At 44.3% G+C, this 13716-nt stretch overlaps 1 protein-coding gene and 1 long non-coding RNA gene across 3 annotated transcripts in view; one reads left to right on the forward strand and one right to left on the reverse strand.

Annotated features, from left to right (window-relative positions):
- Positions 1 to 2013: 2013 nt before the first annotated feature.
- Positions 2014 to 7468, reverse strand: LOC105509849. The gene is made up of 2 exons (XR_001001487.1): positions 7116 to 7468; positions 2014 to 3205 (listed from the first exon to the last, which is right to left on the reverse strand). It is a non-coding gene; the product is annotated as an uncharacterized LOC105509849 (long non-coding RNA).
- ISL1 (ISL LIM homeobox 1) overlaps positions 6933 to 13716 on the forward strand; it is an 11920-nt gene continuing 5136 nt past the window's right edge. Inside the window, exons 1-3 of one of the 2 annotated variants that reach the window (XM_011939340.1) lie at positions 6933 to 7841; positions 8680 to 8869; positions 11650 to 11909. In XM_011939340.1, coding sequence (XP_011794730.1) covers positions 7814 to 7841; positions 8680 to 8869; positions 11650 to 11909 — 478 coding nt within the window. In that variant the 5' untranslated portion in view covers positions 6933 to 7813. Of the gene's footprint in view, positions 7842 to 8679; positions 8870 to 10627; positions 10793 to 11649; positions 11910 to 13716 lie in introns of those variants that run through there. The other variant, XM_011939341.1, reaches the window with a different exon arrangement.

The raw sequence follows: 13716 nt of genomic DNA on the forward strand, positions 1-13716 counted from the left end.
ATTACAGAAAGTAAAGCAATTTGTTATACTTGCGTTTGCATTTTTTTATAAATTAGGAGGTGATGAAATTATCTACTCATATTAATTTCAACATATCAATATTTGCATTTAAAGATCAGTACAACATTGTTAAGCTACAAAAGTTAAATCGTAGTTATTCCGTACACATTGCCTAGGACTTATTCAGGTTTTATTTCCTGCTGAAATGGTGTGACTCAAGATTTCAGAATAATAAGTGGTAAAGCACACACTGAAATGCACAACTTTAAAATGTGCATTTTGTGCACACAAAGTTACAAAAACAAGAGTATTTTGTTATCATTAACACAAAGCAACTTAATTATGGACCACCTGCTTGATAGGATTTTAGTTCATGAAGCTTCAGATTTTGTTCTCTTGATAAAAGCACCCTTGAATATCATTTTTAAGCCTGACAATTATTTTCCTGTAAAGAAGATGTTATATATATCAAAAATAGAATTTCAAGTTTTTTATAGAATTACCTCGTAACATTAAACGATGGCATCATTAGCATATAATTATAACATATATAATTATACATAAATGATATGTTATATACTTTCGACATCTCCCCTGTATATGACTGTCAGGTATAGACTATTAACAAAGACAGGTAAAATTAAAGTAGACCTATTATCATTATTACCTTTTTAACTTACGATTTATTTTTCATTTTTGGATCGAATTTTGTACAATGGAAGCATACCAGAAATAAGTCAACAATAGATGGTTAAGAAGAGGCAAAAAGATAATTGTTCCATCTTGCCTGGTGAACTCTTAAATCAACAAAGGAGGCCGCCCCTCTGGCTAATCACCCAGTGTGGGTTCTGCGCCTGACCGGAGAGCACAGAAGTGCATCTCTGCTGCAGGGAGATTTCTCTTGTTTTCTAATTCAAACATTTGCAACACAAAGTGAATAAACCTGAAAAATGCCAACTAAGAAGTTGGGTATTTGTATTTTGGAGTGATATTTAGAATTAAGTGAGTCATGAAAATATTCTGTACCAATAACTGTGCAGTTATCGTTTTCGTACGCTGCCAACAAGGCAGACAGATGCAGAGGAAACGTCCTTACAATTTTCTGGAATGTAGACATGAAGCGCAAATTGAACCTCTGGCAGATGGCAGAAAAGGTGACTTGACAATGAGTTTGAAACAATTAAAGTGATATTCTCATGCATTCATTTCCACAATTTTATTCATTTCGAGGAAAGCCCAGATGATTGGAACATGGACATAAAGGAGGACAACCTAAGACTGCGAGTTTCATCTTCCGAAAGGTTGCATTTACAAGCAGGCTGCCGGAGGCTGCGCATTCTTTCTCATTCTTTGCATCCAGGAGGCTGGAGGGTCTTGCAGCCTACCCCAGCTCCCCCACACTCCAACCCCATAAGGAAGGGACACCGCCGCCCCTTGTTTAGTAATCCTTGGGTTTTCTGATCACTATCCTCTAGGCCAGCGATCGGATTCACCTCTTCTTTCGCGTCCCTACGGGAAACCAAGGCCATCAGGGGCCCTGGTCGCGAACGTGAGCAGCGAGATATTCACAATAGGGAACTAAGTGTGGCCTCTCAGGGGTTGCGCTCGCCATCCAGGGACTGAAAGAGACCTGCGGGATGATTTTCTCCTTTCCTCTAGCAGGAGTCAGGACAAGGGGCGTGGATTCGGTTCAATTTTTCTGCTTCGGTCAATGGGAAGATGAAATAGAAAAATTCCCTTTCACTCGCAACGCTGACTTAGGGGGCTATCTAGCTAGAAGGCTGGCAAATTGCAAAACGGCGGGGGCCAAAGAGACTGTTGGGGTCTCTGTTTAGCGCTTCGCTCATCCCTGGACTCAGGCTAGGTTAAATTTCCAGCGACGTGTGTGCTTGAAAGCAGACAGGTCGGGTTCTTTGAAACAACATACAGCAGAGTTTCTGAGCCCCAGAAGGATCTTAAGACAGGAGTTCCTGAGCCCTGAACAAGAGGCTACCTGGGGTACAGCGATTGATCTCCGTGCGGTGAGGCTGGGAAGGGAAGGCATTGTTGACCTTTTAGGGAGCAAGTGAACAACTCAGTCGAGTTGATGAACTGACGTTCTTTCTGAAAGGGGTCGTCTCCTGGGCCCCTTTTCTTTTCTCAGTCGGCCTTTAGCAGGTAGGGAGGCAGGGCAAATTCTTCTCTCAATGTGAAGTCACAAAGAAATGATGAGTTTTAACAGCATGGATCTTAAGTCGTAGATAATTCTAAACACACCCGCGCCAGAGTTCACACGCTTGTTCCTCTCCACGGAGTGGGAGCAGAGAGCGACCTTCACAATTGCCCCTAAAATCTCTCTCGAACTGACTGGGCACTTACTGGGATTTCAGGGGTTTTTCCTCAGCTTCCAAACTACTATTACGCGCAGAATATACTGGTAGTTGCCAGCAATGATTGCCCCCCACCTTTTTTTAAAAGTAGCCCCCGTCCACGCACCATTCAGCTTACACTAAACTGTCCCGACATGCCTTAGCCGTCAGTTTAATTCACAAAGTAGCTGTAACTCTTGACATCACCTCCGCAGCCCACCCGAGGACTCCTTTCCAGGACACCTTATGAGGCTGTTTTTCGAGCGCTGAATTCTGAGACTTAAAGGAAGGTTACTTGAGGCATCCTGGTAGATTTCCGGGCTTCCAACTCCCTCCCCTGCTTGGCTGGTAATTTTCTGCTGCTCCACCTCCTCCCCCACTTGACCTCCTCCAAGGTACCTTCGCCTCCCCTCCCCCGCTTGTCCCCAGTAAATCTCCAGCGGGTGGGGGAAATCAACCCTTTGGCGCTAAAGCTAAACTCTGAGCTGCCCGTTGGACAGGATTGCAGTGGGGGAAATGGTGTCCGTCCTTTCAGAAAGAATGATCAACTAGATGGAGGTAACTTGCTCCACGTTTCCCGAGATCTCAGGCGGACCCACGAGTGTTTTGCTAGATTCAGTGCAAATGTAGATTTCAGCTGAACCGCTCAGGACTTGAGAGATAACTATTTCACTCTCCGGACTGCAACCACTTCCGCGAGAATCTGATACATTTAATGAAGGCTTTGCCAGATGTACGGGTCAGCGTGTCCTTGGCCCACCACAACTTGGGTCAGCACACTGCACTCACTAGCACCAACCTGGGCTCCACGCAGCAGAACTCGGTTAAAAATCGTCTTTCCTGGTCACTTAGGAGTTCTAGGGGGCAGGGGGAAGCAAGAAAAAGGTTTCACTTGACACTGCTGGCCGCTTTTGGTAAGTCATAGCAAATACTTTCAGAAGCACAATTTTAAAGGGAGAATCCAAATTTCCGTCCTCGCTCGGCCGAACTCCTCCCTGCAATCAGCTGCAGACCATCGCAGGCTCAGGACTGAACTGAGGTTTGTGGCTTCGCAGCTGCCCCGATGCGATGCTGGGAGCATGAAATTCTATCTCGGCTGAGAACCGAGCAACAGACCGCACAAGAACAGTGCCTTCTGGCTTGTCATCTGCCAAGAAATACCAGGAACGCTGGTGTCAGAAACAACAACCTGAACCCAGAAAGTAAGGCTAGGAAGCTCTGTGTGCAGAGAAAATTCTTGCTAATTCACCCAGACTGTTTTAACTGGTTAATAAAGCAACTGACACTCAACAAAATCACAATCGCAGCAGGAGTCCTAGGCATCAAAATAAGAATCACAACTAAAGGTTTGTTGTTGTTGTTAACAACTGCCTTTATTATCACTGCTTAGTATTTTTTTAAGTAAAAGGAAAGAAAAAGAGATAATCATTTCATACTCAGTGGTATCTCTTCCTTTTCTCGAAATTAGAGCACAGAGTCTCTTGATTGTTCCTCAATAAGCCACCACCAACAACGGGAAGAGAGGCAAATTGGTTCTAAACACCCACACCCCGTTCCCAGTGGAATACAGTTAATCGTAACTCCTTTAAAAAAGCACATAATTTTATCTGACCCTTGGACATGCTTAAAGATACTGAGGACTTATATAGCCTTATTCTACATGACTACAGACTACACATAAAAGATAAAAACGGGAAAAGGGATACATATGCATCTACTCAATATCCATTTTTAGAGGTAAATAAAATGTTCCTGTTTCACTTTGGCCCCCAAACTATATATGATTGTGGACATCAGAAAATATAAACCCTTCAGGTATATATATATTTTCATCTGAATACTTTACTCAGTGAAAGTAGCAGTGTAACTGTTATTCTACTCTTTCAAACCTGATTCTGATGTGAGCTAAACATATAGCATCATCTCTCTGGGAACAAATTCCCAAATTTATACCTTCATTGGAAAGCTGATCAAAGCCCCTCTTCCCTTCCCAATCTTGGTTAGATGAGAAGGAATAAGCTGTCTGTTTGTGACTTCCCAAAGAATCAACTTAAAATTCATTTATATCTGCCAGAGGTTATTGGGAGATCAATAAATGCTAAATGTGTAATTTTACCTTTCAATTGGAATTAAAACCTATTCAGATTTTTGAAGTGTAACTTGGGAGCATGATGTTTGTTCAGGAATCTGTATCTGACATTAAGTTTGATGTGGAATGTTTAAATTGTAATTAAAGCAGAGAAAGCAACAGTATACAAAAACACAGGTCTAAGAGCCCACCAGGAGGTTGGGTGTTAACAGCCACATTTTGGAAGTTGTATACAAGTGCACATGGGCAGATACCACAGACTCCAGAGGAACTTACGTTTCAGTATCCCTTTTATATTGAAAGACACTGTCGGATATATTGAGGCAGCCTGGAGGTGATGGAGACTATACATAATAACTATTCATACTCCTCTTTTTCTCAGTAAAGGAACTCAAACCAGAGATTCACACTATTGCCGTTTTCAAGGATATATTTTCGACCTAACAATATACAAAGGTCAAAACGAGTCCATTTTTGAGAGGAGAGGGTCTAATCCCCCCTTTGAACACAAGAGGTCGCTCCTGTAATCAAGTATTAAGGAAAAATTGCTAATCAGTTTTATGTATTCTCTTGAAAACAAAATTTTACAGATATATTTGATGTACTAAATCCACATACAGCAATCAGCTGAGGAAATGAGAATAGTCCATGATCAATTTAGAACTTCAAGGTGAGGTGAAACTACAAAGCCTGCTATTCTAACTTGGATTTTAATGTAAAATGTATCATGATACATGCACTGAACTTCAGAGCATGTCCATCATGGTGGGGGTCCCTCAAACGTCTCCTTTTAATGCAGGTATCTTCACCATGCGTCTTACTTCTATCAGTTTAGGAACTTACTAAGAAAATACTTGTTTACAACAATGGTGCAGAATGAAAAGAGGAAAATGTTGTCTTCACCATTAAGGTGAAATTGCCTGTTACTAAAGGTTTCCCCCAAGCCACATGCCAGTTTTTCTACTTGGAATTGCTATCATCTGCAATAATTCTTTGTAATGCAATAGCTTATTGGTTTAGGGAGTTAAAATACCACACTACGCGTGGGAGGTGGGGGCTGGTTTGAAGGAAGATGGATAGTGAGGGTGCTTTGTGGACCTCAAATGTAAGTCATCAGGCTTCTGGTAGCTTCTGGTGTTTAATTACATCTTATAAACGTGGCATGATAGAATATGACTGGGTAAAACTCTCCATTTTCTGGCATTGTGGTGGTTATCTTTTTTTACTAGGGTCAACATGTTTATCTATATGGGAAACATGCCCGAATACTGGGAAGATTTGCTTCGTGTTGAGATTATCAGCATCAGCTTTGCAAAAGCAGCCTGACAAAAGGCTCCATACATTTAATACCAGAGACTAGAAACAGACCAAAAAAAAAAAAAAAAAAACCACAACTGGTAAACTTATCAGCCTAGGTCTATTCAACTTTCGCTTTCATACACGTGCTACAAAATAACTTATAATAAAAATGAAGGGAAGAGAGATCCAATTTGAAATTCTCCTTGAGAAAAAGCAAAATAAATCAAAACGAGTTCCTGGGGAAGAAAGCCTCAGCTAGGTCAAGAGGAAACTTTCGCATCTTAGATTCCCTTTCCGCTTCAGAGAGGCATTACCCGTTCATGCCCAGCCAATGCGACCGGCCAGGACTTAACAGCTCTTATCAAGGGGTAGATTTTGCGAAAGATACAAAGAAAGGAGTTTCCTAACACACCGGGTCCTCTCACGGCAACAAGACACCGAAATTAAGCCTACTATGGTTTGTGTCTGTAGGCCTTTTGAGATAAAACTGGCAGTCCCATTAGATAAGAAATGGCTTTTTAGACGCTTCGGGGGAAGCGCGGGGGTTCTTCGTGGCCTTCCTGTGACTTTGTCTTTGGCAGACTGTACGAGATGATGGGAACATGTAAGAATGATTGAAAAAGGTTACCGGCGAGTTGCACCCAACAATCTTCTCTCTCCAAGTAGCTTCCTGAGAGAAAATTATTACATATCAACGCCTAGGGACGTGAAACAGATCTTCCACTGTTCTGTAATAGAATCCCTCCCTACTCGCGCCCTTACACTAATGCATTGTTTAAAAATCTCCAGTCATGGAGACTTGTCCTTATAATTATCAAAACACCACAGCTAGCTGCACAAGTCTGCTTAAAAACAAAGGGCAGGAGACCAGCAGAGAGAGGAATTGGACAGTATATAAAAACCTTACGAACTTTAGACTACTTAAAGATCATTTCGCTCTTTGGCTTCGTGTTAGTGAACTTCAATTCTAGAGTTAAACTGATAAGCAGACGTCGCGGGTCTGAAAGACAAAAATTCAGTCCGCGGAGTCAACTTCGTTTTACCGGTGCGTTCCAACCTGATTGTCCGCAACAGCAAGAAGCGCTTTTCCTCCCACCCCACGTTTTTAGATATCTGAGGTCGGGGAAGACGGAGTTACGGTGTAGCAGTCAGGAAACAGTTCCTCTGGGTTTAATCATCCCATTCCCAACTCTTCTTCCCCTAGCGCGCCGAGCGCAGCCAGTTCTGGAGGGAACTCACCCTCCCGAGCAGCCAAGGAGGGCTAGGCCCTGGGGATGTGCGCCACGGCGTGGGACCAAACCAAGATAAGCGGCCTGCTCCAAGTTCCCCCCGTTTCCTAGAGCCCGGGAGGGACCTCGTCAACAGGTAGACCTACCCACCAGCCACTCGCCACGAGCGGCAGAAAGTGAGCCCCGCGCGCAACGCTGCCATTCGGACCGCGGGGACCCCAGGAGCGGAGGGCGGAGGAGTAGCGCGACAGGAGGCGAGGGCGCAGACGGCACGGCCGGGAAGGAACGCGGGAGGGGGCAGAAGGAAGTGGAGGAGAAGGAGAAGGAGGCCAGAGCCAGAACAGCCCGGCAGCCCGAGCATCGGGGGAGAACGGGCTGAGCCCGGAGCAAGTTGCCTCGGGAGCCCTAATCCTCTCCCGCGAGCTCGCCGAGCGGTCAGTGGCGCACAGCGGCGCCGAGACTGAAATATGATAATCAGAACAGCTGCGCCGCGCGCCCTGCAGCCAATGGGCGCGGCGCTCGCCTGACGTCCCCGCGCGCTGCGTCAGACCAATGGCGATGGAGCTGAGTTGGAGCAGAGAAGTTTGAGTAAGAGATAAGGAAGAGAGGTGCCCGAGCCGCGCCGAGTCCGCCGCCGCCGCAGCGCCTCCGCTCCACCAACTTCGCCGGCTTAAATTGGACTCCCAGATCCGCGAGGGCGCTGCGCAGCCGAGCAGCGGCTCTTTCAGCTTTGGCAATCCCAGGGGCCACTATTTCCCACTTAGCCACAGCTCCAGCATCCTCTCTGTGGGCTGTTCACCAACTGTACAACCACCATTTCACTGTGGACATTACTCCCTCTTACAGATATGGGAGACATGGGAGATCCACCAAAAAGTAAGAGGCTATTTTACCTTGTGGGGCTCGGTGTGCTGTTCTTGTGCGGGGTTCTCTCTCAGGCACCGGCTGAGGTGCCAAGGGCTCTTTGGAGTTGGAGTCATTGCCTGGAGAAAGAGAAAAGGTGGCTTTTTCTTGTTGCCGCCGCGCCTGCATGCTTACTGTCGGTTCTTATCTTCGGGAAACTGATCGTACCTTGTGTTTGAATTCGCCTGTGTACCCTCCAAAACCCTAGCTTTCTGGTGCTAAGCAGTGATTTCCTCCTGGGGAATCCTGAGCTCTCCGAGAAGGTTATTATGTTGCAAAGGTCTGCCTGCACAGTCAATACCCAGAGATGTGAATTAGCATTAGACTTGCAAAAGAGTGACAACTGTATTTATGCCTGCTCTTACTAACAATATCCAGTCCTATGTGCTATTTAAGAGCGTGCTTCATGGAAAATATAGACATCCCTGCATTCACTTAACGCTTCTAGTCAAAACCTTTTCTTTGACTTGACTTATCCATAATCTTTCCCAATGATTATAGCAAAGAGGAAGGAGGGGGATAAAAAGAAATACAAAATAAGCGGGTTTGATTGCGTGCTAGGCGTACAAATGTAGACTATTCCAATCTGCATTTTACATATATTCCACCTCCTTTAAAAATGAGTCAAGGTTTTGATGGCACACTTCAATTACCATCCCAAAGTGCAACACTCTTAAAAAAAAAAAAAAAAAAAAAAGGAAAAAAAAAAAAAACCTCCCAGAGTACGCCCTATAAGAGAACGACACTAAAAGTGTGTTTATCTCTGTAGGAAGTAAACGGTTAGTCAATCATGTATTTATTTTCATTTCAGAAAAACGTCTGATTTCCCTATGTGTTGGTTGCGGCAATCAGATTCACGATCAGTATATTCTGAGGGTTTCTCCGGATTTGGAATGGCATGCGGCATGTTTGAAATGTGCGGAGTGTAATCAGTATTTGGACGAGAGCTGTACATGCTTTGTTAGGGATGGGAAAACCTACTGTAAAAGAGATTATATCAGGTATGGCATTTACACTTCTTCCTTAATTTTGTGAGATTTCCCTTACTCTCCCCACTCTTTATGTATTATTTGGTGTGGCTTTGTCTTTTTGTGAAGTTTGCCTCTGTGGAGTCATGCAAGCCAAAGTTACCCTGTACATGTGTTACAAAAATCAAGCTATGCTGTTCATTTCATTTTTTAGTGGAGAAAAACAAAAACCCTTAAGAGTGGTATTCATAATTCTGGGGTATTGAGGCTTGTTTAATTACTCTTGGAATTTATGATGCACAAATTATTTTCTTCTTTCACCCTCCCCCTTACAAAACAAAATTTTTAAAAGATGGAGAAGTTTGGGTTTTTAACTTTAAAATAGGGTCGACTTTTATTGTATAGTGCAGTGTTCTGTTTGTTTTAGTCCTTTTTAAAATTAGTAACTTAAACAAATTTTTTGGTGACATCAATGCAATAGGTGAAATAAAAGTTTGACCGAAGCATGTTTAGAAATGTGCTTTGAAAGAGCGAGCACAGGTATTGCTCCTTTTATTTTTTGAGTAAGACCTCCTTCTGAGAAAAATTTAAAACCAACCTAAATATTCCTTGCAGAAAACACCGGAAACTTAATCTTTTTAAATATTAACCCTTTGGTGACATCTAACTGTCTCTTCTTTCTTATCTTATCTGAGCTGATGAATTAAAGCAGATCAAATTGCCCATCATCTGTCTACGAACAATTGGTATATTTAGATAATTGAACAGCTTCCTTTCTCACATTAAAATCTGGTAACTGATAAAATGAGCGAATTGTCCAAATTGACAAGACTAAAACCACATGGGAACTTTCTGAGTTTGGTTTTGTTGTTTTGGAGAGGTTTTTTTTTTTTTTTTTTTTCCTCCAATTTATTCTGCATCAGGCTTTGCTAATCTCAAGTTTTCTCTGACTTGTGTGTATATATCAGAAACTTTGTTTTCTGCCTTAGAAAGCCAGTAGAGTTTCTAAAGAAAATTGTATTTGTTTTATTAACAAACAGAAGAGGTATCACCATCATTATTATGTTAAATAGCAAAATATCACTTTTTAAATGTCTGATGGCTATTAACAAATAATTAATTAGCTTTTGTAAGGCAAATGATTTCTGAAGCTTGAGAACTTTTATTAAAGTTTAATTAAGATTTAATATACAGTCACAGTTTGCTCCTGCTCACTTAGTATCCAGCATTTTTTTCTTCTTCTTTTTTATAAATCATGACACGGAGAGGATAATCTTGGTAGATAAAATTAACCTGGTTGGGGGAGGTTAATACTTTAGAGAGGGAGTGAAAGGAAGTAAGGGAAGTCGGGGTACAGGAAGGGGGAGGGATTTTCTAAATTGTTTGGTCACCGCCAAAGTCAAGTCTTCACCCTATGAAATGGAAGATCTCACATTGAGTAGGCGGAGGGAGGAAAAACTTTTGAATCCACCTTCTAACCTCTGACAAATGAGCGTTTTCATGGTTTACTAGATTGGTGTGTAAACACCAGATTCTAGAGAAGGAGAGTCCACTTCAGGGGTATCTTTACTCCTGTGGAAATAGTATTTTGCTCAATTGCACACAGGTTTGCATGTGCCTACTTCTGGATATACACATTTGTAGAAGGACCTAATCATTTTTACCTTCTCTCCACTCTCTCTCAACTCTCTCTCTCTCTCTCTCTCTCTCTCTCTCTCGCTCTGTGTGTGTGTGTGTATGTGTAATCTTGTAGTTGTAAAAGCAGAACAGACTGAACAGTTAGATTTCCACATCTCTCCTTGGAGAAGCAGTATGCGTCCTCCTGTTGTGTGGATCTTGTCCTCTCTCTTCCATTCTTCATGTTTGTAGGAATGCCCCAGCTTCTGTTATTCCTGAAAGATGGAGAAGGGGCCAGGGAAGTGCAGCCTAGATGGAACCTATAAAGATTGTCCCTTGGTAAGAAAGGCCAGCAGTGAGAAAGACCTGAGAAGTGGGTCTTTGCATTTTTTCAGTCTGGTCATGGTTTTCAAGAAAATTGAAATAGAGGTAGATGATTTAACAACTTGAAAAAGATTGAGGGAACAGACACAGATTTTTTAAAAAATAATAATAATACAAGGAAGAATGAAGAGGAAATGTTCTGTTAACATTGCTGCCTGAAGAAAGTCTATAGTTGGAGAAAAACTGGAAAGTACTTGTGCAAAAGGAGATATGGAAATGCTCAGAGGTTTCATTTTGTTATTCTGCTTGTTTATTTGTGAGTGTTTGCAAACCGAGTGGGGTGACAATCCTCTTCTCCTACCTCCTTTTTCTTGGAAGGAGGACTTTGTGTTGCAGTTTTAGACATTTCTAGCAGCAGAATTTGGGGGATAGGGAAGTGAAAGTGTGGGTGTCGGTGGCCACCAGAGTCTTTCTGGCTTCCCTCCTGCGAAGATCTGCAACATCAACCTGGGACTGATGGCTAGAGCAGCAGCCCGAGTCTGGAATCCAATACATTTTCTGTGGTACAGGCTAGGTGTTTTGAACTAAGAGTTACCGCCTGAGACAGAGGTTCATCGGAAAGGAAACGGGAGTAAAGGAAAGGGAGGAGGGAGGAAGGGGAAAAGAGAGATGGGGGAAGGAAGAGAGACTGGGAGGGAGAGAGCAGGGTTTCATTTCTGTCCTTCTGTTCCCAACTTCTGTTTGGAAATGCTGTTTACTTGGGGCATCTTGCCCGGGATCTTGGGCCAGGGAAGTGCCCGCCTGAAGTGACCCCCTCTTCCTGTGCTTCTCTCCCCGCTCTGGGCCGTCTCCCCCCCCCCCTCCACGCACAGGTTGTACGGGATCAAATGCGCCAAGTGCAGCATCGGCTTCAGCAAGAACGACTTCGTGATGCGTGCCCGCTCCAAGGTGTATCACATCGAGTGTTTCCGCTGTGTGGCCTGCAGCCGCCAGCTCATCCCTGGGGACGAATTTGCGCTTCGGGAGGACGGTCTCTTCTGCCGAGCAGACCACGATGTGGTGGAGAGGGCCAGTCTGGGCGCTGGCGACCCGCTTAGTCCCCTGCATCCAGCGCGGCCACTGCAAATGGCAGGTACTCCTCTGCCCGGCTCGGGTAGGCAGGCGCCCGGTTAAGCCAGCCTGTGTGCCGGCGGCCACAACAACGGTGGTAGCTACGGGGGTGGTGGTAGTGTTTGCCTGCAGTTAAATGAAGTGTTTTGTACGCAATTTGCTTGTGCTGTGCTCTGCTCCTTTGCAGCAAGGTTCAGTGCGCTCACAGTCTCCCTTGATTCCCCAAGCACACCTACACCGTCTGTGTCTGTATGGTTACACATAAATGTACACCACTTGTGTACACGTGTATACACAAGCCCAAACATTACTTCCAGTTCGCTTTGGTCTCCAAACCTTGGCTTGCTGAAAACGGGCTTCAGCTCCCAGCCAGGTATTCTCCTGCTGCCTAATTAAAGGGGCGGAGCCCCGGGTCCCTGGAGCTTCATCCTTTAACCCAATGAAGGAAGCTTAGGTGGCCTGAAGTCATTTAGTCTCCCAAATCCTTTTTCCTTGTGAGTTGCTTCACGGTCGAAAAATTTTTTAAATTTTTATCTTTTTGTGAGAGAACAGGACTGAAAAGATACAATTTTAAAAACTGCAGGCCATTGCACAGAGCTATAATTTAAAACTGTCAACAAGCTAATCTGCAGTAATTGCCTTTTAAAGGGAGCCTGCTTCTTTAAATCATTCATTCTATATGATTTGGTGAGAATTTCATCTTCAGGCCCCATGGTTGTAGCTCTAAATTGACCCCATAGGTGTTGGCCTGACACTAGGGTGTTGTAGAAGGTACAGGATGTGTATCATATAGATAAGAGGACTCATTCCATTCCCAAGGAAGAGGAGTGGAAACCTAGCAAGGTTGGTCAGGACCAAAGACGTGGGTAAGAAGGTGGACAGTGTTTCCAAACCTGACTTTCTGTCATGAATAGATCGACTCTTTTGCAGTTTTAAAGTATAAATTCCCACTAAACACAGAAGGTGAGGAAACTGTAGTGCTCCCTTACCCTTCTGCCTTCTGGCAGCTCTAAGAATTCTGTTCAGGGGGATTTGTGACTAGTTTGCACTGGGGCAAGGCCAGGGGTGGTGCTCCTGTTCAGTGGAGCCTGCACTCTGCTTGCCGGGAAGCACAGAGGAAGCTAAAATACCGGGAGGGAGGCGGGGGACATATCCCAGCCACCGTTTATCTAGAGCCTAGGCAGCTCAACAGAGTTTCCGTTTTCTACTGCTTGGGGTCTGCCCATCTCAGGAACATCCATGTATTACTTTAGATTTAATACAAAGGAAGAGCAAGGAGTGGAGATATGGCAGAAATAGCGAAAATCTTCAGCCCCTTGACATGATTGTTCTCTCGGACTGAAGTTCAAGACGTTTTGGCAGAGTTCTCAGCCTTCCCCTTGCAGAAATCCCTGCTCGTGTAGTATTTATGGCTGTCACTGAAGTGCTCTGCGTTCTTCCTTGTACCCTCTATGGCCTTGGCCCAAGAGAAAATTCTGAGCCTGGAGAGGGTGGTAATCAATGTAACTGGGGCCCTGTCTGGGCACAAGGAAACGTGAGAAAGGAGGAGAAACGGTGCTGAAAAATGCCACGCCTGCTGTGAACAGGGGGACAGATTTTAAACCTGCTTGCCTTGGCTAACACTTTGTTGACACGAGGAGGGGCGGGTGCTGCATTCCGGCCCGGTATTACTCAGCATTGACCTCTGCAGATTAGAGAGGAAGATTTTATTCTCCCTTTCACCCTCTTCGCCCCACCTCTGCCTCCCCCTGCTTTGTGTGCCGAGGCTGCAAACACTAGCCATTGTCCTGGAGTATCTCAGGCGGGCGAGCAAGCAGGCGGGCGGGCGG

This window comes from Colobus angolensis, unplaced genomic scaffold (assembly GCF_000951035.1).
Source record: "Colobus angolensis palliatus isolate OR3802 unplaced genomic scaffold, Cang.pa_1.0 Scaffold180, whole genome shotgun sequence".
Taxonomy (NCBI): domain Eukaryota; kingdom Metazoa; phylum Chordata; class Mammalia; order Primates; family Cercopithecidae; genus Colobus; species Colobus angolensis.